Below are 27,495 nucleotides of genomic sequence, written 5' to 3' on the forward strand. Positions count from 1 at the left end.
AAGATCTGCACATCCATCCATCCAATCCATTCAATAAAACATCATCATACAAATGCGATGCAGGTGACAGAAGAACAAGCAAAATGAATCAGAAACGTATTAACTTTATTCGGCTACGTTCCTCATAACTTTAGCGGCGATAATTGTAATGGAAATTTAGTTAGAACCAACATGAGTCGTTGTCTTCTGCGAACGGAATCAACGTATGTAGCAGACGACAGACAGACGAAACAGAAACTGCAGGGAAGGACAGAAACAAAATAGGTCTTAAATAAAATTTATAGAGTGAACAGAGATTAAGATCGAAAGAAAAGATGTCTTGGGTCTTCCTCTCGTAGGACTTTTCATGTTTGGGCCTTTTTCGGCATGTTTCGGCCTAGCCGCCCGTGATGGTCTTGTAACGGCTGGTGCCATTTCTGGAAAGGCTTTAGTCGCCGGTCATCATCTCCATGAACTCTGCAGAAAGGTGATATCGACAATGTTGTTATAGCTCTCAAGTGATTCCGGAGTGATTCCAGAACATTTGCTCGCCGGACGTTTGCCATAAACGTGCAATTTGAAAAATACAACGCTTATTATCATTCAGTGTTTCACACAGTGGAAAAGATTAAAATAAATTATGAAACTGCCAGGGTGGACTCAAAATGGCTCAGGCAACACGTGGTACATAGCACCGCACAACTGTTGCTTACGAGTAAGATGCGTTGCTGATTTTCTTTTCTTTCTTTTTTTGTAATATATGCACTAATATTTGTTCGGCACGTGCAGACTTTTTAGCGTCGAGTTGGTTCTGCTCCGCTCCGTTCTGACCTATTTTTACTCATTGGCATAGCGTCTGCCGCCTATAATGAGGTCGAGGACGAAAGTCTCCGTGCCTCCAGCGATTGTGTATAACAACTTCATCGACAGTTCCGAAAGGGACCACAAGCAACCACCAAGCGTCTAGCAACGCCACCTCGGATGGTCACCGACACCAACAAGGCCTGCTCGGCGCCTCTTCTGAGACAATGTGCAGGTGTCTTCTGCTTCGCTGCTTCTGGTAGAAGTGCGAGTCCAAAACATTGCGTACCACGCAATTTCGAAAATGCGTCCTCAAACTACAGTGTGATTTCCAAAAAAGAAGACGAAAAAACGTACGTAGCGAATAGTGTTTTTTTTTTTTTTTTTGCTTTCTAATTTTTGTCGTTTACGTTTATCGTCTGCTACAGTTGGTTGCAGACGATTCCGTTCATGGCGATGACAGTTGCGTTGCAGACGATGTCTGCGATTGGAGGGAGCTCTAATAATGATGACTGTTCGAGAAGAGCACAGGTTCTACCTCGCTTCAGGTTCCTAGCTTCGAAACCTGAAACTTATTTGGTTAATTAATATGCAGCCGCTGTATTTCCGTCGTCGACAAATCGTTGACGGCGCTCGCAGGGTTGCCATATATGGCTACTTTTTTGACTGCCGTGGCGCCAAAATTTGAGCGCTCTCGACTCGGCTACTCCCTGGCTACTTTGCGGATATTTCTAGGCGCTATATTTGAGACTCGTGTGCATCAATTTTCGTTTCCTCACCACAGCTGTCTTCTAACGTGGGACCGAGAGCGGAGACCGTAATGTTCATGAGTGAGGTCGATTTATAACACGAAATAAACGAAATACATTATTTTTTTTTTTTGTCCGCATTGACACTTTAAATTATGCTCGACACGGAGCTGAGCGTCATGACTTAGTAATGAGAGATGACGAGGTATTACCGTCGAAGTCGACTGTTCCGCTGCCGTCCGTGTCGATCTCAGCGATCATTTCGTCGAGTTCGTCCTCAGTGAGCGCGTCGTCCAGGGCGCGGAGGATTTCTCGCAAGTCTGAGACGTTGATGTATCCGTTGCCCTCCTTGTCGTACAGGCGGAATGCCTCACGCAGCTCTTCCTGCATGGCTTCGGTATCCTCTTCCACCAGGAACCTAGCGGCCAGGGCCACGAACTCGTCGAATTCCAGCTCACCAGACCCTGTGTACGAGACTCTCGTAAGGACAATCCACTCGTTGTTCGGGTCCTTGTCAGTAAGTATGCTAGGGCTATGGCTAACGTACCATCCTGATCGATTTCAGCGATCAGTTCCTTGAGATCCTTCTCCTCAAAGGTCTGGCCCAGCGTCCTCAGAATGGCAGATACCATGTTGGTGTGCACGAAACCCTTCTTGTCGCGGTCGAACATGTCGAAGGCCTTTCGCAACACTGAAAAGTAGGCATCAGAGCATTTATACGCACGAGCAAAGGCATCAATAAATACGAACAAGACAGACATGATTTCAGTTTGAGGATTGGCGACAGGACGGATGCATGGATTAAATGGTTCACATGTACCAGGACATCTCCATGTACTGGGGTTACTGGGATATTTCATGATAGAATTCAGTATTATGCTATGCAGGCAATGCGAAATTAATATAGCATGTTTGTTTGTACCTTATGCTTATCAAGCTTTTCCGCTTCCAGGTCTATATGGTATCGTGTTGGTTGGTATACGTCTAACCGACGCAAACTGTAGTTCGCTTTTACCATCAAGTGAACACAAGGTAGCATTGTCACAACTGAAGTGCAGGGCAACGTGGAAATTAAAATAAAATAAAAATAAACTCCACTCTCTCACATAGAAACAAACGCTTTCTTGTTGCGAAGAGTCTACACGCAGTTTGTTGTTGACGTCCCCTCCCCCCTTTTATATATATATATATTTATTTAACGCCAAATAAGAAAAGTAAGATTGATGTCCACAAAATCTAAACCTTGATAGGAACATGCTGTTTTAGAGAACCACTGGCTATCGGCACACGACTGGGAAAGATGTATGGCACGAATGAGCATGAGGAAGAGCCAACTGTGGCTGCGTCACGGCAACAGGGGTAGATATTTTCGGCTTCGGAACGCGCCTCGATCCCTGGCTAGGGCAACGCGGCCCGTTTTTGGAGAGCACGGGCGCTATTTTGCCTCGAAAGATTTTTAGGCGCTGATGCGAGGTTTTGTTGACACTGGCCTGCTGCCTTCTTCGATGGTTACTGCTCGAATATTCGCAATTCTTACCTCATATCATTCCAATGACTCGAGTAGTTTAGTCATGGGACGTAAGGAAGATTTTAAATATGATTTTTTTTTTTTTTTTTTTTACGCGTATTGCTTCCGCAAGTCTGCGAGCGATATTAGCAGACGACAGCCAACGGCCAGGCAACGACGTCAGCAATGGTTCGCAGACGACAAGTGAGTCATCCACGTCTCTTCCTCTTCTTTTTTCACGAAGAATTAAAAAAAAAAATCAAATTAACAGTTATGTTAACCGTTAACTGTTTATATTAAATGTTAACTGTGGGTTCCTCGAAGACGGAACTAGCTGGGGATGGAAATCGTACTGAATTCAAGCAACTCAACCGTTCCAAGCTACTGACGCGGTCAATTCTTGAATTCTGCTTTATTGAATTATTTGCCGTATGTAAGATGTGCTTGAACATCAACTTAGATAAGCACAACAGTCACGGAGAAATAGTTTTCACCGCATTATTAGCTGCGACATCTCCACACATAGCTAACACATTAGATAATTCGTCAAATTATCCGATAAATGACATTTTCCCAACGGATGACAATTATCCACCATTTTCGTAAGTTTGTCCGGTACTGGTGCTTCTTATCTCATTTGCTAGGCCTATGAACGTGAAGGCGTTCTTGCAGTGCCTGTGACGTAATAGAGCAATGATAGGCTGTCGAGAAGGCTAAATTTACAACTAGGTCTTCTGGCTGCCACGAAAAACCACTTTGGCAGAACGCCATCTTTTGGTCGACGCGGAGTTCTATTTCAGCATTGTTAACGGATAGCGTATGTTTAAAAGCCGAATTCTGAAATAATTCAGTTGCGATATTAATGCGCGCCGAATACTACATCCTTAACTAGGATTTTGTGAGCACTTCTAAACACGTTTTATTTGTAGATAGGTAGTATTAATAATAATAATTATAAAGAAACACTTACTGAGAGCTTGTTCCTTGGTAAGTTCATCCTGTAATGGAATAACGTAAAATACATTAAACTTCACAAATACGAAATAAGTAATTGTGGTTCAAATAAAAAAAATAAATGTCCTAAGTGAGGAAAAGATCTGATAACAAATACGATACAGCCCACATTGCTTTTTTGTTTTGTTTTTTCTTTCATTTTCGGAAGATAGCATATATCCATTCAGACGCTGGTGTCGTGTTGCTTGACCTCCCATCTTTTCCAGTAATGACGTCAGTCGAAGAACGCGATCCACTTTCGATATATATATATATATATATATATATATATATATATATATTTGGTTTCACAAGTAACAAAATCTGCTTTTTCACACATCAAAAATAGATTCGAGTTGTTGAACAATCCTCAAATTGCCATCCACCGTCACACTTGCACGTAATTCGTGTTGCAGAAACAGCCACAGCCACTCCATCATTTTGCAGACGACATCTGCGGGCGTTATATCCCAAAGTCGCGCGAATATCCTTGGAAGATAAAATGTTGAATTGTATGTACCATTCTGAAGCTGGCCGGTGGAGAGATGCAACCTCTTCGTGAAGTGAGTAGTCCTCGAGTATGGTCGACGGCGGAAACCCAAGTGGTGAGCCCGAGCCCGCACCGCGCACACCGGAGCTCTAGCAGACGACACCATTTTTGGGGGGCGCCAGGTCACGTGGTGTGTGACGTCGTTGCGCGTGTCTCCCTGAAACTTGAACGGAGAAAGCGGGTCTGCTAAGTTTGGCACGGGCAACTTTACGAGAGGCTTTTTCCAAGTTAATAACATTTCGTGTCGTGCCAACAGGCCACAGCGAACTACATTACATGGTTGAATGGTTACACAGGCTGCAAGAGGTTGTGGCATGCGACCTGAACGCATTTTTCATCTTATTATTCGGTGCATTATGCTTTTCCTATTTTTGTTTTAGGAACGAGGACATCCTAGATTCAGAAAATTTCGTCTATATTAACGTGAAGTCCCGGGGGAAGAGAGAGAAAGAGAGAATCTACTAGCATGACGCCAGTCACTGGGGGTCGAACCTATAACAGCCATGTGTAATCGTCGAAATTTGTGACACTAAACACCAGTGGCGTAGCGGGAAAAATATAATTCGGGAGTGGTACTTTGCATGGGGGAGGAGGATTGCACCCTCGGTACCCTCTCCCAAATGCACTACCACAGGAACGATTTTTTTTGGGGGGGGGGGTGTATGAACTCCCGAAACCCCCCTCTGGCTACACGCAACTGCCAGACGGGCGGAAAGCTGCTGCAGCAGTCGTCTGCGCACAGTGAAAGTCGTTGATACTCGAGACGACTGGCCAAAACAAACAAACGACGAAACGTATTTCACTGTTTAATAGGCTTTTTATTATTATTATTATTTATTTTATTTTTCCCTGCATACGTCGTCTTCGCTGACCAAAGAAAAATAGATGTAGCGTTTTGCTCCTAAGATATTCCGCAGTTGTAATTGATACTCGGGTGCTCTGCGTCTGTAGGAGCCATGGCTGTTTCAGAGTCACAGCGAGCGAGAACGGATACAAGTGCTCCTCCTCTGAGTATCCGCGGGTATCCGCGTGAGTGACATTATAGGCGGGATGTCCGTGGAGGAGAGCGAGGAGGAAAGCACGCACCAAGAAGAAGATATCGCGGAAAAGCGACAGTGAATTTCACATAAGTGTAACTTGACCGCAATGGCGTAGCCAGAGAAGGGGGGTGGGTGTTCAAACCCCCACCGAAACCGTACCTTTGATAGTGCATTTGGGTGAGAGGAAAGAGGGTGAAATCCTCCTCCCCCATATTAATTGTTCCGATAGAACACCCTCACGATATATTTTTCTGGCTCCGCTACCGAACTCGACAGCATCTTGAAGGTATCGAGTTACTTTTGTGAGTATTTAGTATTGCACTCAAGTACTTTTCAAGGTTGAGCGAGTACTTATATAGGACTCTATTCAGCTGCTTTTTTGCCTGGTACTTTTGCGTATTCCATATAAGCCTGCCTCTTAGGCATCAGATTCACGAGAAAGTATCTTGAACTGCCTTTGCTGCTTTTCTTATTAGTAAATTTTGTGAGCCCGGTTCAAGTCTCTCACTGGAGACGAACAGTTACAACTTGTATTGCCGAGTTAACTGCATAATTCGTAATTCATAATTCATAATTCACACCCTGTTGCCCCTTCGTGTGAATTGTTCCATAATGTCACTGCTGAGGAAATATATGTAGAACAGCCAACATGTGATGAGTGCAATAGAGTAAGGCCAGAATGGCTTCCATTCCACGTTGTGACTGAACATCAAATTTATGGCCACCACACCTCCCTTACTATAAAAAAATAATAATAATAATGACAATCTCAGGAGTATGATTGGTTGATATGCCTGAATGGTTATGTTAATGTGCAGAGCTAACATTCACCCAACATTACGTGTTACTGTGTCATGATATGTTGCCATGTTATCGTTTTTGCTCCCCCTCATGTAATGCCCTTGAGGCCCTAGGGCCCTCATACAACCTTCATCCTGATACCACGTGTGACCAAAGTAATCATTTAGCTATACTTTTCTTTCTCTTTTTCAGTACAGGTGACCCGAACACTTCAAGACAACTGTTAGGGCTGCTCAAAAAGGAAATTTATCCTGGCTGCAAAGCCGGACACTTCGAGAAGTATGCAGTTTTAATGTTTGACCATTTTCTGAAGCAGTGCACATTCACAATTTGGACATGTTACTAAATATTTGAAATAAATATCTGTCCCAAAAATGTGATACGTTTGCAAGATATCCCATGATCTAGGCTTATCATAAAACTTTACACTGGTCTTATTAGCACAGTTTGCATCTAGCTCATACACCCGATACAAGGACATGCTGCTCTTCTACGGTAAATAAGGGCATGTTAGGGACATCTCTGAGTTTGGAATGTCCAACAATACCCTGGCATGTCCTAGCAATCATTTTGGAACATCACGTTTGATTTATGTGCGCAAATAAAAAATCCAGAATCCTGGTCTGTAGTGATCGCCAAGATTTATTGTGACTCTATCGTGTACAGGCACTTATAGTAGCAACATGTAGAAATGTGTACTCTTAGTTTGTTGCAGGAGTAGCATGCATTCATGTGAAAAATGGAATGACATGCAAAGTGCTCAATGAAGGCTTTAATAACGTGAAGAAAAATCTATGTGACAGGCAATACATAGTTTACATTTCAAATACTTCTATATTGTAACGCTTCTTATTACTTATTTCATATCACCTAGGATTGATATACTATTTTGGGGCAAGTCTGCTACATGTATGCTGTAAACATACACAAATGTGTGAAATATAGCGTGAATCGTAGAAATTATGAGAAATGCTAGAAATGAGTAGCACGTGAGTGCCTTATAATGTGATCTTGTGACTAGGAGGATGACTGCGAAAAATAAGAGATAAATCTATAACTATTTCATGAATATGTCAGCGTTATATGGCATCTAATAAAAGCTGGTCCCGTCTATGATTAAGTGCAACGCAGCACAAACTTGGCACATGTTATCATCTGCCCCCGAGCAAGCACGAGAGGCAGACACATTGTCTAAGGTGTCTAACTTTTAAGCGCTAAATTAACGTGCATTATGCGTGCGTTAAAATTCACATAATGTTTTTCACATAATACTACGATGGCCATCAAATCAATACTGCATCGTTCCTTTGACACGATGCACGATTATGGCCTACTAGAAAAGCCACATAAAAAAAAAAATATTTTCTTGGTGTCAGTCGTCATAACTAATCAATTGCTACAGGCTACACTACTGGTAGTTTCTGACAGTACCGACATATTTTGCATCATCATCGTCATCATCTTCACACCCTCAGCGAGGACTTCTTAGGCGTGACACTGATCGAGTGATGGTTGCTTAGATGATCTCTTAATACCGACAGCTTGTAGAATTTAGCGTGACAATAGACGCACGCGTGTCGAGCTCTCACAAGCTTTAAAAACCCCTTGTGCCTCAGCTTAACATGTTCTTCCACTTGATAGCCATGTTGGAACCTCATGGTGCACAGAGCACACACGTAACGAAGCACGTTACACGAAGATGATGACTTGCACTTTCTCGACAGAGCGGACTTCTGCTTCGGAGCATCCGATTCGCCAGCAATCTTCTTCAGTTCCTCGATGAGCTGGTCAAAATCAAACGTGAGAGCACGATTCTCGACTGCGTCGTCGTCCGATGTCGAAGCCTTACCCACGGTCCCTCCGAACAGCGGGTAGAAATCGCCGTCCTCCCAAACGTCGTGTTGTTGAATGTGCGAAATCAGCATGTCGGCGGACGCGAACCTCATGGTGCAGAACGCGCAACGGAAACGCAGCAGGAATTCTTCGTCGTGGTGGCCGACGTCGATGTGGTGCTGCAGCGACGTGTCGCAGTTGAACTGCAGGGGGCACAGGAAGCACTGCAGGCGGAATTTGTCGCTGCTTTGATAAACGCTGCAAGGCTTCGCGCGTGGACGTGGGACTCTGACATCCTGTGGAGCGTGGCTCCAGGTATGAATCGCTAGGAAGATGTAGTGAGTGAAAGCCGCGTCGCACGTCGGGCATTCGAACTTGCACTTCGGTGAGTGCGGCCGGCACGCAGGCTTTGCTGTTCTGCGCTTCATCGTTCCACTTGAGTATACGAGTGGTGGAAACAGGAATCGAACGGTCTTTTTGTTCTGCATTGTAGCTTGTTTTTGCCTGGATGAAGGTAATATAGAATGCGTTAGGAAACACAGGATATACAGTTTGACGCTTGTCATTGAGAGTACAGCCAGCAGCTTCCTTCTACACCATTGAAGGAATGTCATTTGGATCAGTCAGTGGTGGGGCAGTGACAGTTGGGGCGATTGCCCCCCCCCCCCCCAAAAAAAAAGAAAAAGAAAGTGAGGGTTTGGATCTGCCCCTGGGATCAGTTGTTGACAATCTAACTCCAGAAGAGATAATACAAAATACTATAATCGTAAGTCATTCAAATCAATAATTCGCCACTTGTGCGGCATCTATCTCGCAGGGCCCATTTCTCCACACTTACATCTACTGACGTCTACCAGTGTGACCATTTATAAAATGTGTCATCTTACTATACCTCACTTTCTAATACGTGATTCACAGTTCAACAAAATGCTTTGTTGGGTTCACGGTTCAACAAATGTTTTTTCCCGGTCTAGCGATTCACGGTTGTTTGCTGGACAATTTTCTCGTCACAGCGTTTACTATTGAATTTGAAAAAAAAAAAAAAAATTAAAATAACCTAACCTCCTATCGGCTTCGCTAGACAAGGAGTTGGGATCATGTCTCATGAATCAACAATTTCGTTACACACTGACACGCGAAACTCAGGTATCTGACTGAACTCACCACCAAGTAAGAACGCACGGCGGCACGTCGATACGGGTGCTGTTGATGTTACTCTTTTCACACTCTCTTTCAAATGTTTGATTTGAAGTTAACCGCCGGCCGTACGCTTTGAAAAAACGAAAAAAAACAGCCACCAGTCACTCTAGAAAAGAAAAAAGAAAAAGGCACTGCCCTCTTGCGGATATATTTACCAAAAGGGAATAGGCAACCCTAAACCCTGCGTAATAAAATATTCGTCTGCTACAACTATTAGTAGTACTATTAAAAATAATTACAGGTACTGAACCAGAAATAGCCATTACTTTCATCAAAAACATCGGCATATTGTCAATGATATTGCCCATCGGCATCGCCTGCCGTTGACGGTTGACGCTCTACACGTCACCGACTTCCACGCCGCCGCTTGCCTCTCTCATCGGTATCATGGCCATAGGCAAGAAGCTAACTAAGGAAGAGGAGCTTTTGCTTCAAGATTTCAGTCGCAATGTATCGACTAAATCATCTGCACTCTTCTATGGAAACGCTTTCATCGTCTCCTCCATTCCTATATGTGAGTTATTCCCGCTTACCTGACGCAGAAACTGAGCTAAAAAGCAAACACGTCGCACGCCAAACGGTCGTGCTGAAGTGCCAACACGTCTGTTACACGCACATTGCATTCACTAGGTGGGCAGATGAATATTTAATATATGGGAGAGGTTTTTTTCTGTTCGTTCAGCTTGCAACGCGGTAACATTATGAACACACGTAATCCCTAAAAACACACCTGCGATTACGCGAAATGTTTATATATACAAACTAGAGGTAACAGGAGCTGTTACCTCTACCACCAGAGGGTCCAGCTTCGAGTGCTGTCATCGATATACCTTGTTTTTTTTTTGTCATTGCTCCCTTGGATTTCATGTATGTCACTAATGCCTCGCATGTTGCCTGTTCAGGGTTGTTTTGGAGAATTCATCAGATGGATTTGTACCAATCAGCGATTATCTTCGCTGTGATGACACTCGTCAGTACGTGGCTGATTGCTCTTGCCTACAAGAACGTCAAGTTCGTTCTCAAGCACAAGTAGGTTACAACCAGAGAGAGAGAGAAAAAAAAAAGACTCGTGTATTTAAGCCTTATTTTGTGTTATCTGTTTTAATCACGTAGGGTGGCACAAAAGCGAGAGGATGCCGTCAACAGGGAGATCATGAAGAAGTTGTCGGACGACAAGAAGATGTCAAAGAAGGAAAAAGATGAGAGGTAAAAACGAAAAAATTGAAATGAGTTACAGTATTGAGACCTTTCTGCCTTCTGCTAGGATATTGTGGAAGAAGAACGAAGTGGCAGACTACGAGGCTACGACCTTCTCCATCTTCTACAACAACGCCCTCTTCCTCACGCTCATCATTGTCACATCATTCTACTTGCTCAGGGCTTTCAACCCCAGTCTGTATCCTTTACTCCAAGCTAGAGAAAAGATAGAACACGATGTTGATAATTTCTGGGTTTATGCGGACAACTACGGTCATGAGTGACGCTACAGTCTGTGGATAAATTTGTCCGCCATGAAAAGGTACTGTACTTAAATGGCACCATATTTAAATGAGCAGCAGAAGCCCCCCTTCATAATTTTCTCGCTTTTGGCATTGGCTGTAGCATCAGAGTAGCAAGCGGTAGCAAAGTCTAATTTCCCACAGGAAATTTGTAAGGGCTCTTCCAAGGTGTTGAGGGATTTCTAGAAGGTGTGAAGATCAAAGACTTCTCTCTCTCTTCTATAGGTCGGCTACGATAATTGTTCTTGCATGAGAGTGCATGTTATTTGTTGAGAGATGAAAGTCACTGAAAAGTTTAGCCAGCTATAGGGATCGAACCCACATCTTCTGGATTGCCGGTCCAGGGCTCTACCAATTGAGCTAAGCTAACACGCCTTCTCAGCGACTTCCAAGGTGCGTCATCTGAAGGGACAAACCAGCCACTCTCTCTCACTCATCCTCCTTTTACTCTTACATTTTTGCTCACTCATACACACATTCATACGACGGGATCGACGCAGGCGGCAACTGCGTGTTAGCTTAGCTCAATTGGTAGAGCCCTGGACCGGCAATTCAGAAGATGTGGGTTCGATCCCTACAGCTGGTTAACCTTTCTCATCTCTTCATCTCTCATCGTTAATTTCTTAGGCAAATTGAGGCTTTGTATGTATTTGTTCCTTCTATGTTGTTCCAGCCTCAGAACATCAGTTCTTTCACGTTATTTGTTACACAATTCGCTGCAGCCGAAAACGGAAAATGCACAGGGGGCGCCTTCGGTGCTCCTTCAACATTTTCACATCCATTCAGTTTACGGTACTCGAAACGTTCCAGATGATAATATGCGCCTGCTCCTGTGCCTAAGTGCACGTTGCATATAACAATGTTATGTCCCTCAAGTGTCCCTCAGTCACTCGGTCTTCTTCATGAATGTTATGTATTGTGTGTCTCCTTAACCATGTAACCAGCAACTACTTACTATCTGTTGGCTGCGCATCCGGATTACTGGCATTGTTCTCCACAGGATCACAGTAAAGAACAATACCCTGCGTGGACAATAAAGGGTTCATGTTGTCTTGTAACTAAGCTGTTCAGAATTGTTCTTCAAGGAGTTGTGACACTGCCACCCGATGTTATCTCCACCAGGGATCGGAACCGTTATTTTTTTCCGGTTCGGTTCATGTTCAGGTTCAGGCATATTGGTTCGCTTCGGGTTCAGCTCCGCAGCAGTGCAAAATATCCGTTCGAACCGGTTATTAAAAGGGAGTCAGGCCATTAATGGGTCATGCCTATACCTGAAGCTCTACCCACTTTTTCAGCTTTCTGACCAATGACGTCTTGGAATATGCATCACTAAAAATCAACCTGTCCTCACTATTTTTTCCCCCTATCCAACATGGGTAGCACCATATTGGATGGGATTGGAATGGATACCTCTCGCGATCCGCAAAACTAGTGCATTCTTGGTGCTAATTTGATGAACGCCACCTAGGCTGCGTAAGGCACGTCGGGAATTGTCGTCTGCTTCCGTCCTTTTGCCGCTGCCGGCAGAACCACCTGCTGGTACGCATCCTGATGTCTGTACGAGTTTGAACTTAACTACAGGCATAGTTGGAATAAAAAAGGCAAGAATGTTTGTATCCCTAAGATTCAGTGATTAAATTCGAAATTGTACAGCACAGTGCCATTTTTGTTATGATTTCGTTGTGATCGCAGTGTCCGACTACAAAACGTATTTTCGGTTATATACCGATAGCGGAGCACCAGTTGAAACTGATTTTCAAGAAACTTATATGAGGATGTACATCTGCAGCGTAAAATCAGAGTAGACTGTGAAAATGTTTTGTCGCGAAATTCACCGCGTTTGTTTTCGTCGCCATTTGGGGGGGCAGTAAGGTGTCAAGGCGATCCCCTTGTAAAAAGCAAACCAATCAGCGACGCGGAAATGTGATTGACTGGACAAGCCTCTTTTTGACACTCCTCCCAATGGCCATCTATGCAACCGATACCGCTATGTTCTGCATCGGCCGACAATCTACTTTGCTAATCTTTTGTTCGAAAAGTGCTTAGATATTAAATTAACGGATTTTAAAGGTGCTCCCGCAGCTACAGCAGAAGCCCCGGCAACGTGACGTCACTCCCTAAGTGGAGGAGTGAGAGAGTGCGCTGAGGAGAAAGGCGCCCGCACTGCCGCGGCATTCCTTTTCTCAAGGTTGCGCCCTCATTGGTTCTTAGGGAGTGACGTCTTCTCGTTTCTCCAGAGAGGGAACCAGCTCCCGTGGCTCAGTGGTTAGCGTCGAGACTGGGAGGTACCCGGGTTCGAATCCCGGTGCCGGCTGTGCTGTCTGGGGTTTTTCCTGGGTTTTCCTCAGACGCTTTCAGACATATGTCGGCACAGTTCCCTTAGAAGTCGGCCCAGGACGCACATTCCCCCAGGGCGTGAGTCGTGACGTTGCCCACATACGTGAGGCCGACAACAGCAAGCCCTATCACCACCACCACCACCGTGTCTCTGAGCATGGTAAGGAAGCACGCGGCACTGTTTTCTTGCCTCCAGTTTCTGTTATAAGTGTACCACTTACCGTAATTTCACGCGTGTTAGCCGCGCCTTATGCGAGATTTTTCTTTCTCACGGGCGCTCTGCGGCTTATCCACCGGTGCGGCTTATCTGATGATACGATTTTTTCCTAGTATTTTCCCCATACGCCGGTTTTAACGATAGGGCCGACAGTGCCTCTGGAATAGCACTGCCCTGCCGATGCACGAACGGTGCGTAACAGGGACGGGTCCACATTCGAGTAGATTGATCTTCCTGGTGCATTCCCCCAAGCAGCTTTAACGAAAGTGGTGACAGTGATTCACGGCTTCTGGAAGACCACTGACACATCAATCAATGAAAGATGCCCAACAAGTGTACAATCCGATCTCGGTATAACTCTAGAGCTGACCCCGGAGTGTGGTCCGCGGGGTTTACGGCCTTCTCTATGGTCTCCTTTGTCGAACAAATCAGTCGTCTCGTATGGCCCGCGGCTTACCTGCCAGTAAATTTTCAAAGCGTTCCTAAAAACGCGTCCTGCGGCTTATCTGCGGTGCGGCTTATACGCGTGAAATTCGGTACTCAAAATTGATCTCGCCCCCTGCCCTATATATGTAGCGACATGTTTCCGACGCTGCTACGATAACCTTATCCACCACCAGCTATACTCGTGTTCATTGAACCCCTGATGAATGACATCTGTTACGCATCACGGCTCTTGCGTGGGTACAACTTCACTGCAGCTTTCCCTAGTTACGCTAACCCACTTTCTCTATCGAGCTACACGTCCCACGCGCATGTCGTGCTACGACACTGTGCCACAGTAACTGGGTCTTGCGCTGTTCAGTATACCCTCATCCGTACGTATTACTGCATGAGCTGCAGGTGAATGCTTCGAGATAACCTCGTTGGACGTACTGCGCATCATAACGTCATGATATGCATTTCCCGATTCGAAAACGATTACATGTTCAGAATCCTTTACATGCAGCGGCACCGTCATAAACTCATAGCATTCGGGCTAATAAAATATGTCCGTCTTTTCCAACGTCGGCCATATATAGAGTCGCTGTGAGAACGGCTGTCCACGGGTGTCTGTTTCGTAAAAGCGGTGTAGCAGCTTGGAAAAGACGCAGCCACTGATGTTTGGCTCACAGCGGTGGCTTCTCGAGCGCGGCAATAATCAGGAATGGCTGTCAGAGCTATCAGTGTGAGACCAAGCTGAATAGAACTGTCTTTGTCTTCTCTTTGCAATCTATGAATGGGACTAGTGGTACAGAAGCAGAAGTCTACAGAAGAAGAAGAAGGCTACATCAAGGAACTTTACTTTACTTAACTTAACTACTTTATTGTGACATGATGGATGGGGAGCTTCATCGCCAGGGGGCGACACTCTACCCCATTGCTGGTGGTGATGCGGGGAATGAAATAATGAGCTCCTTCACAATAAGGATCCAAGTCCTGTGGTATCCAGAAAGGTGAAGAGAGCTTTGAGGGGAGAACGTTGGTGGGCTGGATGTACAGGCGTGTAGATGCTGGGGTTGGGGTGTAGGGGCGTACCTGGGGTGCGGCAAGTGAAGACACTTGGCCCTAGGTGCCGCCAAAAACTTGAGTTTAGAAACCGAATAAATGAAAAAACATGGTAAGCCAATTCGCGGCTTCATGTACCGACATCATTTACCTTTTAATGCACTACAATCAGCATCCTCAAATAAAGTTGTTGCCCGCACAACCACCGATGTCCAGAGGACGTCCTCAAATGGGCAGGATTCCTTTGTCCGAAACTGACATAAATGGGATACCTTGTGGACGTCTATTTGCGATGTTCGGTGCGGCAATAAAACTACGTCGCGCGGATGTCCTATCGTCGTCGTGCAGCTCATGTCTCTGACTGATTTTTATTTTTTTATTTTTTTATAGTCAACACATATCCTTGACAGCTTCTTTGATCGACGGCCCTGGGTGTTTATATGCAGGATGTCCCGGCTCGGCAGTTTCATGAATTGTCTAAATCACGTCCCTGACGGAAGGTTGCAGGGAGCATTTATGCATGGAGCTTGCCATGGGCGCCTTATGCAACTGTCCAAAAGCGACAAGTGAATGTGAACCACTTGAGGATGCTTCCAGTAGCATTCAGCTTTGTCTTCCACGTGCAGTGGTGTTAGCCTGGACCGAACCTCACTGGGAACTGTGCCCACTTTTATACCTCGAAGCCCAAGGAAAACCAGAGAGGCCATGGCCAGGTTTTTCCTATACCCCCTCCCTCTATATGACCCTGGAGATGTGAGGAAAGAGCAGGTGCCGTGTCTACGAAGCCATGCCGCTTGTCCAGCATTTCAACTGCCGTCGTATGCAGCAACGACAACGCGGCAGAGCAATCCTTTATTATTTTCATGGGCGTGGCCAGAGACGTTTATTAGGAGAGTTTGCCCATTGGGAGGATCCTGTCTCAAAACGCGCCATTTGACGTCACACGATGGGTGGAGCCAAGGCCAGTGGCACCATTTTGGAGCAGAGCTATCGCCTTGACATCACCCATTCGGCCATTTTGGAGTCAGCCTTGAGATCCCCCCGCGGCTCGCCTCGGTCAAGTGGGCGGAGCGATGAAGGCTCTGACGTCACGGCGGCCCCCGCATCTCCGGGCGGCAAAAGATCACAGAATGGCCAAACTCTCCTCATAAATGGCTCTGGGCGTGGCCACAGCGTGAAATAAAAGCTGCTTTACCGTGAAACAAACACGCTCTTTCAATAATTGAAAGTAAAGAGGTCATACAATCCTTTAGTTCCATTTATTGAAAGAGCGTGCTTGTTTCGCGATAAAGGAGCTTTTCTTTCACACTGTGGCAAACGTCCATGCATAACGTATTTTCTTTTGACGGTGCGATGACGCGGGACTGTTGTTCGCTCTCAAAGCTGTTGCTGAGCTGAGGGAATTATTATTATAGTTTATAGTTTTGTATTGCCAACTGTATAGGATGGGACAAGCGTAAGCTTGCCCACATCACGGTTCAAAAATAGTACTGCCCTCGCCCTAAAAACGAAGAGCAGGCATGCATAGTTTATAGTTTGCGCGAGTGGCGCTGGTCGTCGTCGAACGCATCGCCGGTGTGCATTTTGAACACGTAAGAACGGCGTCGTGAAATAAGGGCAAATACAGGCGTACTACATGAACGCTACAGCTGCTTTTGATGGTGTCGTGCCTAAACTGGAGCAAACTGGAGCACGGCATGACCTGAAATGAACCAGCATCTCTCCGGAATCACGTATATAGGTCGTAAATCAAGCAGGGTTTGCAGACATTTTGAAAGGCCATGCACGTGTGGTGCTGGATGACGGCAAATAAAGCGGAAGGCTCAGCCTGGAGCCAACCACAGAGTCTGTGTACCATGTTCGCCATTGCATTCCTCGTAGCGACCGTCTGTGGGGTGGCCAGGGCATCTGGACCGCCGGCCACGATAAATCCGATCCTTCAGGAGTTCCAGGACATCGGCAAGGTAGGTATATATCGGATTACAAAATGCAGGAATGGCCCTGGGAAGGTAGGTTATGCTGATGCGAGAGGCACAGCGTCAGGATGGTAATGATTTAATGCGTGAGAATGGTTGCGCGTGACATGCACTTCATCTTCATCTACGGTCCGTTACAATACATAACAATACTGTAGCAAGTGTCTGATTTTGAAGAAGAAAAACAACTTGATTTCTGGGATCATAGCTGGAGCTGAGGCGCGGAATGATATATTGAGAAATAACTGACGCGTAAAACGGGAGACGCGATGAAAAAAAGGAGGACTTGCTTGTCGGATTGGAAGCAAAGGGCACGACGGAAGATGAGGTGGATGAATAATAGTGGCAGACAGGCAGCGAGTTACTTCTTTTCTTTCCTCTTTTATTTTTTTATTTTAGTTATTGATTTTTTTGTGGGCAGTCCGGGGGGGTACGTGGTCGGCTAGTTATCTATCCAGAACCCTCCCTTCCCCAACTCCTTCTTGCTGTCCTCTTTCCATCTGTCCACATCTGTCTGCCGCCCATTGCTCAATACACTGCACCTATAGCACAGTTGCTTCTCAGTGCCTCGGGGCGCTAACAAAAAACAAAAAACAAAAAAATTACCCAGACCCCATAAACCTCCAGCGTCACCCCCACCCCCTGGAAATATTTGGCGACACCCCCTAATCTTTCTTCTTCTTCTTCTTTTTTTTTTTTTTTTTTCTGTGCACCCCCTACATCATAGAACTCGTATGAGAACCACCAGAACTACCAGAAATACCAGGAACTCGTAGGATATGAGAGTTAAGACTTACACTACGTTAGTGCGGCCAATTTTAGAGTACGCGGATATTCTTTGGGATCCCGACGTACAGACGCGTACTAACATGCTAGAATCTGTGCAGAAAAAAAGCCCTTCGATTTATATATAATGCATATGGTCAGCACATCTTCGACTTCACTCTATGCTAAATCTGGTTTGCCAACCTTGGCTCAACGAAGGAAAATTCGGCGTCTCAAGCTTTTGCACGATATAGTTAGCGGTACTAATGGGCTGAAGTTCTGCGATTACTTAACTTACAATTCGAGCCGATCCACAAGACTGAAACGTAGTAAATTAATCCGTGAGTTTCGTTGCAATAAAGATGCGTTTAAATTTTCTTTTTTTCCTCGTACTGCACGAGAATGGAACAAATTGCCCTCTTGTCTTACACAAATTTCATCACCAACCCAGTTTTTACAAGGTCTTCTAGACTAACTTTCTTTCTTGACTTCAGATGTTTAACACTTGACATTTTGCACTGTGTATAGCTGTATGTTGTATGTGTTGTATGTAGTGTACGTACTCATCTCATCTGCCGTGGCCATCAAGAGATGGCCGGCAGTACACTCTTAAAAATGAGCTTCACCGCATAGCACGCTCCTAGCCAACCATTATCTCGAATGATATCGTTATCTGCCCTGATTTGTTGAAAACACGGGGCGTACGCCTTTTCTGTGACAATTATGAACAGCATAAGTGTCACAGAAATGGCGTACGCCCCCCGTTTTCAACAAATCAGGACAGATAACGATATCATTCGAGATAATGGTTGGCTAGGAGCGTGCTATGAGGTGAAGTTCATTTTTAAGAGTGTACCTTTCAAATATAAGACTGGGAACGCACCCATTCAACGATTCGCCTTACCTGCCCCTTCTTTTGACATTTCATGCCGATATCTTTGGCAGTGCTTCGAGAAGCCTGAAACGTACTACGTTCTCTACGGCAACGTGGACAACCCTTACCTGCTTCCCTGCTTCTACAACCGACAGCTGTGTCTCGTGCGGAATGGCAGTGTTCCCTTCGAAGTTCGTTATCTTCAGGATGGGGTGCCGTAAGTGCTGTATACACTCTTAAAAATGAACTTCACCACATAGCACGCTCCTATAGCCAACCATCATCTCGAATGATAACGCTCTCGCCCCCGATTTGTTGAAAACGAGAGGCGGAGCCTACACTCTTAAAAATGAACTTCACCGCATAGCACGCTCCTAGCCAACCATTATCTCGAATGATATCGTTATCTGCCCTGATTTGTTGAAAACGGGGGGCGTACGCCATTTCTGTGACACTTATGCTGTTCATAATTGTCACAGAAAAAGGCGTACGCCCCCTGTTTTCAACAAATCAGGGCAGATAACGATATCATTCGAGATAATGGTTGGCTAGGAGCGTGCTATGCGGTGAAGTTCATTTTTAAGAGTGTATTTTCTGCTCATTATGTACGGCACAAGTAGGCACAAGCCCTATCACCACCGCCACCACCACCACCGTCATTTTTAAGAGTGTATACTTCTGAGCTTCTTCTTCTTCTTTTTGTTTTGTTCGTTTGTATACTAGTTGTTAGTTATTTTATAGTTTCGTATAGTTTTTAGTTTAGTTTTAGTTTAGTTTATTGTGTTGTTTAGTCTTATTTTTTCGTTTAGTTTTTGTTTCTTTTTAGTTTTAGTTTAGTTTATTGTGTTGTTTAGTCTTATTTTTTCGTTTAGTTTTTGTTTCTTTTTAGTTTTAGTTTAGTTTATTTTGCGTTGTTTAGTTTTTGTAGTTTTTTTCTTGCGTACTAGTTCGTGAGTACGCTGAAAGCAGTCCCGTCACCTTCTATTTCTTGCTTCCAGCACCGTCAGGCGAACTACCTACCCGGTAACCAGCTCACCGTGCTACGATGTAATAAACATTGTTAAGTTCCCATTGAGTAACGGTAAGTAAAATGGCCGCGTAATACTTAAAGGGGCTTTGGTTCCAAACACTGACAGAGATTCGAGAAAGCTATGACCATTGCTATATGCTTAATTGCGGACATCATTTGAACGTACCGAAAAATCGAAAGTACTGGATTAAAATATTGGCAATTGTCACACCAGACTTGCTCTAATACTTTCGAACCTTATTGTGAAGGGGCGGTGATTATTTCATTCCTCACCTCACCACCAGCAACGGGGTAAAGTATCGCGTATCGAGCATAGTAGAGTACACACGTAAAAAAATCATTAGAAAAAAAACACGCGAAAAGGGGGAAAAATATGTATACCGGGTGCATTTTTATCCGCAATATTCTAAACCCGTTTTCGCAGTTGAGTTTTTAGTACGGTTAGGCAGACATAATCTCGGTGAGAGTATACGTAGAACTACTACACTCTTAAAAATGAACTTCACCGCATAGCACGCTCCTAGCCAGCCATCATCCCGAATGACAACGTTCTCGCCCCTGATTGGTTGAAAACGGGAGGCGGAGCCTATTCTGTGCCGTGCATAATGAGCCCAAATTAGGCTCCGCCTCCCGTTTCCAACCAATCAGGTGCGAGAACGTTGTCATTCGGGATGATGGCTGGCTAGGAGCGTGCTATGCGGTGAAGTTCATTTTAAAGAGTGCATATTCAGCAAAATTCGGCGATCAATATTTTAACGTAAGTGCTCTTTTCAGAAAAAAAAATCATAATAAAAATACAATTAGTTTCAATGAGGCTTGTCTATCCAAAATCCCCTATGATTAAAGAGTTAATAAATCTCAGACGTAAAACTTAGACGTAAAACAAACAAACAAGGTAGCAAGAAGTCATCCAAGTCATGCCGCATCCCCGGTTTACCGACGCCATTGTTTATTTATGCTTTGCGGAATACACACGATGCACTTTGGGTGTTCCAACCAATGTGTCCTTCCTGGTAGTCACAATACCGCATGAGACACCTTTACCTGCAGATCCTAACCCGGAGTACATAGACTTCAGGATCATGTACATTGAATGCGGCAGCTGTCTGGTTGTGGCGGTACCTGCCCTGGGTAGTAAGTATCACACTATTTGTTCCCTCCCTCTTATCGCCTATTGCCGAATGCAGGTATCGACAACGCTATTTGCTGCGAAATCGGCCTATAGGGGACGACACTGTCACCTTTTCTAGCGTGAATAACACGCCGGCCGGTTGTTCGGAGTTGACGGCTCTTCCCCGTAATTCTAGAGTATATGTCCACCGGCAGATCAGTTGTGCCGCGATGGTATCGACACTGTTCGGTTACACAATGCTCCACCTACTGCACTGAACGCGGAATAAACGTGTAAAAGCAGACGACGCGAGGAAGCTATCCACACCACGGTAGTTCATCGTTTCTCCGCAGCGCGCTGACACCGTTAGATCTCGGCAGAGCCATTTATAGGGAGAGTTTGGCCATTCTCTGATATTTTGCCGCCTCATTGGGTGGAGCCTATTTTGACTATAGGGTCACGAAATCAGACACTTCAGAGTATCGACACTGAAGTCGTGTGAAAGGACGCAGTGTGGCGCCATCTATTAGTGCCAGAAGCAACTGGCTGCCGTAAACGGTCTATATTCTAGTAGGTCCTGGAAATCTACTCCAATAACCTTCCGTTTCCTTCTCACTCCAGAAAAGGCCTGCGTAGTGGCAGTGACTAACCCTGACGTCCCTGAGAGCCGATGCTGCCTTGCCATGTACGCTCTGCTGTGTGGAAACGTCAAGATACCCATCTACGAGAAGGACAAGTGTGGCAATGTGTGAGCTCACGCGTTGCAGCACACCACCGCTATAGTAGCCATGATAGCAAAACCCCCTGGACGACCGTGCCTGAACATTTCCACAACATCACGGGGGGTTTTGCCATCATAGATACGTACATCACCAGCTCGTCACGCTCCTATATGCACGACGACCTGCACAAAATATTCTAGCCAAGAAGTTCTCAAGGAGTGACAGAGCTACAGAAATCAAGACAAGAAGCGGTTTGAAATAAAGTACGCCGTAAATGTGTCAGAAGTTGGGTTGTTGCGGAGCCCGATGTGTCTGTATCGTTGATTTTGTGCCCATTATGCACGGCACAAAATAGGCTCCTCCTCCCGTTTTCAACAAATCAGGGGCGAGAACGTTGTCATTCGGGATGGTGGTTGGCTAGGAGCGTGCTATGTGGTGAAGTTCATTTTTAAGAGACGGCAAGCCCTATCGCGATCACCACCACCACCATCATTTTTAAGAGTGTGGATAATGTACTGGATCGTTTGCTGCTGCGGCTGAGTCATAAGAAGCAAAAGAAGGAGCAAAAAGGGTCCCTAGTCCTCTTCTAGTCCCCTCCCAGGCAGCACAATGTACTGAAAGTCGAGTGCAATGGGGGTGGACGGGTAGGTGGAAGGCCCTGAAGAGACTCGTGAAACTAAAGAACATTGATGAGACACATACCGTCCACACCCATTGTACTTGCCTTTCAGTACATTGTGCTGCCTGGGCGACGGTAATGTGAAGAAGAAAAAGAAGAGGAGGAAAAAAGAAGCAAAAATTGGGATGTAAGTTATGGCGGGCTAGCCCGCCATATGTAAGTTTCGACGAAGTCGAACTGGCTACCCCAGTACCGTTAAACAGTGAACCCTCGTCATTATGACCATGGTCGTTCCTGAAAATGTTGGTCATAATGCGGAATTGTCATATTAACGGGGGGATTTGCAGAGGTTTCACTGCATTGTTCCCCAGGAGTATGGTCGTATAAAGCGCGTATGTCAGATCATGGGGGGTCGTATTAACGAGGGTTCACTGTACACTGTAAATAAACCCGGTCAGCGCCTTGCCGGACGACGGTGAACCTAACAGTCCTTTGGACTGCAATTACTCCCCATTGTGTTATGTGTTTTATTTATTTTATTCTATGTGAGCGCCCTGAAGCAACTGTTATAGCTATGTGCGGCGAACAGATGTGGACGGCAGGAAGGAGTGTGAGTCTGGGGATAGAATGCGTCCTGGGCCGACTTCACAGTGAACTGTGCGGCGACCTACTACATTTTATCATACTTCACCGCCCAGCAATGGGGTAGAGTGTCGCCCCTGGCGATGAAACACCCCACATCATCATCATCATCATTCAAATAAAGTTGTTACATGATACATGCATAACATAGACACCACGGCACATGCTCTGGCACATGTATAGCATGTAGGAAAAGGCAAACTCTGACGTCACAAGAACGAGAACTACGGCCATTCCCATTGTTTGTCGTCTGTCTACAGTGACGTCAGAGCAAACAGGCGACAAGCGATGAGAGAATGAATGGCCGTAGCTCTCGTTCTCGTGACGTCAAAGTGCGTAAACCGACAACTACGGCGCACGACACGCACATGTAACTCTTTCCTCAAAGCTCCGAAGGCAATGGACAACGGAGACATAGACCAACGCCTCCTCTATATTTATAGAGGAGGCGTTGCATAGACAGAGACAAGGGTAAGTGCGGCTGGCACCATCGTAAGCGACAGCAGCAAAAGCCAATCCAATCCAATCCAGGTTTTTTTCCTGTCAGTTTTTCTTGCGTACGCTAGCTTTGAATCACTTTGAAATTAAAACTGATGTCTTAAACACAACAGATCTAATTGAAGCGGACCATAAGTAACTATAAGTAAGGTAAGGCGGCCACTTTTTGTGGCAACCAGCATGCATTTTATAGATCTACGAAGACCTGATTCGGTGCTGCGATCGGCTCTTTGCCAAGGTAATAAAACGTACTGCATATAATGTTGCAGGTCTGCGCACACTACTATCAAGCTCCAGTAAAAGCATGTAGAATAAAAAAAAGCTTGTAAAATCGAAAAATAAATAATCTGTGTTTATCTTTGTCTCGGTCTGGTTGTGTGTCATTTTTATCACACTGTCAGCGCAACGCTGCAGAAACAAATGACAGTACACTGATATATCGTTAATATTGCATAGTAACGTTCCTTGGATATTGTTTCTGCATAACTGCTGCTACATTACACATACATAAGACAACATCAGCCTTGCCATGCAATGCTTCTGCATTAATTGTTTCTACGGTATTGGTGCAACATAACACAGGTCGACATTAGCAACATAACATCAATATTGCATTGTAATATTGACATTATGCAACAATTTGTGCTGGCTGTTGGGTGCTGGATCGCAGTGTTGTACTGCTCATGTGGCACACACAGTACAATGAAATACTGCTGACTGTACATTATTATGTCACACAGCTCTTTTTTTTTTTCTTTTTGCTTCTACACACATTTGTAAAAACGTATTGGCTTTATTTTTTACATGAACCTAAGTACTATGAGTATGGCATGGTAGCGCATTTGTTCTGATGACTCATGGCCTATTTCTCCGCCCGTTTTCCAGGTACGACATTTTAAAGAGTGCAACGACTGGCCCGATAACTACAATCTTTGGAATTTATCTGTCTGCATTGATGAGCCTCAACTGCTGAACATCACGGACAAAAATGCTCAGTCTGCCAAAACACTTCTGTCTAACGAGCGAACACTTATTTTTGTTTATTGCGAACAATTATTGTGACTAACACTTCGTTTCTCTGTGTAACAGTACATTCCAGCTTATGCTATACTGCTTTGTGTGCTTTCTCGTTTCACTCCCATCGCCGATTCACTTCCACATAAGCTCACCGCAGCTTTATACGTTGATGTAAACCATATTGACGTGATATCTTAATAGAGCCCACCACAGTTTATTTTTGTTTTTTTGTTGTGGAGGAGGGTATTGGAGGTGGGGGCGCTGCAAAAATTCCTGCCTCAGCATTAGCATTATTCTGGACGTTCTCGTTTTCATGCATACCAAATTTCCTTTTCACTTTCCAGGTGCCAAAGTTCATCCAACCCAAGTGACGAGAGAGTTCAGGTGCAGGTTTTGCCACTACGCTTCGAAACGCAAAGACCACGTAAGGACGCACGAGAAGACTCACAATGCAGTCAGACCGTACAAGTGCGATCTGTGTCCAAAGACGTTCAAGTGGAAGCAGTGTCTAAAGACGCACATGTACGTGCATACGACGGTGAAATCCTACGTGTGCAAGACCTGCAACAAGGCATTCAAGCATCCGAGAGGCCTATACAAACACGCGGCGGTTCACAAGGACAAAACGCGTTGCGAAGTTTGCAAGAAGGTCTTGTGCTCGTCGGACAGCCTCGAGAGCCACATGATGATACATACGGGAAAGTTCCCGTACGAGTGTGTCATTTGCTCGAAGAAGTTCCGCTGCAAGAAGCAGCTGGGTGACCATCTGTTAGTTCACGACTGATTAATGACACATAATTATTAGGATTTTCGGTGTTTATAATTTCCTCCCTAATGTAATAATTAGTAATAATAATTTTTAATTAACAATAATAATAATTAATAAATAAACCTCCCGTAATGTGGCAAAAATGCACGCCAAACCAAATTACAGTAGTACAAGACCATCTCTTAGTTCATGACTGATTAATGACACATAATTATTAGGGTTTTCGGTGTTTATAATCTCCTCCCTAATGTAATAATTAATAATCATAATTTTTAATTAACAGCAATAAAAATTAATAAATAAACCTCCCGTAATGTGGCAAAAATGAACGCCAAACCAAATTACAGTAGTACGAGATTGAATTGACTTTAAAACTGAATGAAATAACAGGGTAGCTTCTCTTTGGCACTTATGTTTGCCCTATCTCGTAATACCTCGGAAAATATAAACGCCGGATACCACCCATATAATCAATCGGTCTGTGCCACATGACCAAGTTGATTCATTTTTCATACGAGGGTCCTCATACAGCTTGCTCTTTAACTATGAAATAAAGACTTTAAAGCAGTTTTGAGTCTTTAAGCTTTCACTTCAGGTGTTAGCCTCTGAGGAACTCATCCAAAAGATATTGTCTGGGTGAGGCTATATGACGTGGTCCTATGATCTGGTAATGAATCTGTTGGATGATCCGGTAATTATGCATAATCATTTTGTCAACTTGGTTCATACTCTTTCACACAAATCCCTGCCATCTTTACACAGTCTGGCACAATGACACGTAGTTAGTACCAACAGTGGTAATAGTAGTAACACAATGGATTGCATTCTTCTGTGAATTTCCACCAGAGCGACATGACACCTTCTACTGTCGACACCCTCTGTTATGGCGCTCGGAACCCTGCAAAACATTTCAGTGAAATTTGCAGTCGATTATTTACAGCTGGTCGTGTACACAGTGGTACAGCTGTCACCACGTCACTGCCAGCAGCTTCCTGCGCATATTGACCTTTAAAAGAGTGTCATCCATGTGAATAGGCCGGATTTAAAGGGTGTTCATTTTTATCTGTTAAAAGAGCTATTAAAGCTGCACAGGTGCTGTTTCTGCAGATGGGTTACGCTGCCAGAGATGTATGCCACCTGTGGGAGAGTGCATGTAACTACTAGACAACTAATTACCTTAAATTCGTCGACTTTTTCATTACATGTTTTCGGGAAAATGAGAGACAGCAGAACTGGAAGCAACCATTATTTGAAAAATGAAATAATGAAAAATGATGAAATAATAATTGTAAATAATTGATTTCTATCGTTCAACTATTATTTGAAAAATGATGAAAGAATAATTGTAAGTAATCAATTTCTGTCGTTCAACTATTATATGAATCTGCCCTTCTTTTTTAAAAATCGCAGAATGAGCACACATTTTTATATATAAATCGCATGGTCTCTGCTCATTTGCGTAGTAAAATTTGATTTACGATTACCTCAAGGTATGTGACATTAAAAAGAGTGTGGATTGAAATAACTGGCTTCAGTTCAGCTATCTCACATTTCCCCAAAAACATCTCACTAAAAAGTTAATCAATTTTAGTTAATTAGTCGTCCAGTAGTTATACATACACTTTCCAAAAAGGATGTCCGCCTTGCCGCAGAACAGACCTGCAAAAGCGGCATCTGTGTAGCTTTCATAGCTCTTATAAGATTGAACACGCGGTCTTTACCCGAACACTGTGAATTGAAAATTCGAATATGTGCGCATGCGCACACGCGCGGCGCTTAGCACCTTGGAGGCGCGAAGGACACGTCTCTGTGAACTCAACAGATGGCGCTGTACGCGACCCACCCACCCATGTAGAACAAAAATCCATGTAGCTACGTATTCAATCACAAAGAAAACGTGTGGTGCATGCGGTATAAAGGGCGTAGGGGGCGTTATTTTTCTAATTTTTTTGACTACATGATGAGCAATATATTTTTTAAATTACACGATGACCAATTACCGAAAATTAAAAGTGGGATCGTAGAATGGGAGACAATCCTCGTCGAAAGTCATTCCACGTTTTTAAAAATCCTGAAACGCGCACGTGCGTAGAAATATCTATCGCCAAATTTTGATCGCGAAACCGAAACTGCGCCAATCTGGAGCGCAGGGAGCAGAGCGCTCGTTCCACGTCAGAGGGCCACGTGATTTGGAGCGATGGAGATGATTGGAGTAGGTGCTCATTCTGCTGGCCAGATCTACGCCCACCTCTGTGAAGCCGACAGCGGCGAGCCCTTTCAGCAGTACCACCACCATGGCCAGATCAACCGCTCTGCGGCCAAGACAATTGCCTCCGTCGACGAAGGTGATGCGGTTCTGGGGTGCGCTACTTTTGGGTTTTGGCTAATTTGCATAGTGAAATTAAGCGATGTATATTTCACGGCACCCGCTCGTTAAGGATTTAGAAAAACAACAACAACAACACAAAAAAATAGAAC

General features: G+C 44.6%; 3 protein-coding genes and 1 long non-coding RNA gene across 5 annotated transcripts; 2 read left to right on the top strand and 2 right to left on the bottom strand.

The window, feature by feature from the left end:
* Positions 1–84: 84 nt before the first annotated feature.
* LOC135369918 (troponin C) lies at positions 85–4,658 on the bottom strand. The gene is made up of 5 exons (XM_064603510.1): positions 4,550–4,658; positions 4,007–4,034; positions 2,077–2,220; positions 1,742–1,993; positions 85–456 (listed from the first exon to the last, which is right to left on the bottom strand). Exons 1-5 carry the CDS (start codon positions 4,550–4,552, stop codon positions 428–430), a joined length of 456 nt encoding a protein of 151 aa, XP_064459580.1. The 5' UTR covers positions 4,553–4,658; the 3' UTR covers positions 85–427.
* A 2,519-nt stretch (positions 4,659–7,177) lies between these two features.
* On the bottom strand, positions 7,178–9,574 carry LOC135370581 (PR domain zinc finger protein 5-like). Of its 2 annotated transcripts, none has more exons than XM_064604354.1 (2): positions 9,418–9,574; positions 7,178–8,757 (listed from the first exon to the last, which is right to left on the bottom strand). In XM_064604354.1, the coding sequence occupies exon 2, from the start codon at positions 8,739–8,741 to the stop codon at positions 7,884–7,886; it is 858 nt and encodes a 285-aa protein (XP_064460424.1). In that variant the 5' UTR covers positions 8,742–8,757; positions 9,418–9,574; the 3' UTR covers positions 7,178–7,883. The 2 variants fall into 2 exon arrangements, with proteins under 2 accessions (XP_064460424.1, XP_064460423.1); XM_064604353.1 differs by lacking the exon at positions 9,418–9,574 and adding an exon at positions 9,316–9,369.
* Positions 9,575–9,801: 227 nt separating this feature from the next.
* Positions 9,802–12,010, top strand: LOC135370582 (translocon-associated protein subunit gamma-like). Its single transcript, XM_064604355.1, has 5 exons — positions 9,802–9,967; positions 10,356–10,482; positions 10,567–10,659; positions 10,718–10,849; positions 11,897–12,010. The coding sequence occupies exons 1-5, from the start codon at positions 9,841–9,843 to the stop codon at positions 11,961–11,963; spliced, it is 546 nt and encodes a 181-aa protein (XP_064460425.1). The 5' UTR covers positions 9,802–9,840; the 3' UTR covers positions 11,964–12,010.
* An 11,285-nt stretch (positions 12,011–23,295) lies between these two features.
* LOC135370583 (uncharacterized) lies at positions 23,296–25,586 on the top strand. Its single transcript, XR_010415388.1, has 2 exons — positions 23,296–23,381; positions 23,501–25,586. It is a non-coding gene; the product is annotated as an uncharacterized LOC135370583 (long non-coding RNA).
* Positions 25,587–27,495: the final 1,909 nt, after the last annotated feature.

The sequence above is a fragment of the Ornithodoros turicata genome, chromosome 10 (assembly GCF_037126465.1).
Source record: "Ornithodoros turicata isolate Travis chromosome 10, ASM3712646v1, whole genome shotgun sequence".
Lineage (NCBI taxonomy): Eukaryota > Metazoa > Arthropoda > Arachnida > Ixodida > Argasidae > Ornithodoros > Ornithodoros turicata.

Coding starts and splice junctions, on each gene's coding strand:
- LOC135369918 (XM_064603510.1), bottom strand. Junction 2,221..4,006: donor TACCAAGGAACAAGCTCTCA/GTAAGTGTTTCT, acceptor CCTACTTTTCAG/TGTTGCGAAAGGCCTTCGAC. Junction 457..1,741: donor CGGAACAGTCGACTTCGACG/GTAATACCTCGT, acceptor ACCTTTCTGCAG/AGTTCATGGAGATGATGACC.
- LOC135370581 (XM_064604353.1), bottom strand. CDS start 9,359: ATGAGACATGATCCCAACTCCTTGTCTAGCGAAGCCGATAGGAG. Junction 8,758..9,315: donor TCTAGCGAAGCCGATAGGAG/GTTAGGTTATTT, acceptor ACCTTCATCCAG/GCAAAAACAAGCTACAATGC.
- LOC135370582 (XM_064604355.1), top strand. CDS start 9,841: ATGGCCATAGGCAAGAAGCTAACTAAGGAAGAGGAGCTTTTGCTTCAA. Junction 9,968..10,355: donor CGTCTCCTCCATTCCTATAT/GTGAGTTATTCC, acceptor TTGCCTGTTCAG/GGTTGTTTTGGAGAATTCAT. Junction 10,660..10,717: donor AAGAAGGAAAAAGATGAGAG/GTAAAAACGAAA, acceptor GCCTTCTGCTAG/GATATTGTGGAAGAAGAACG.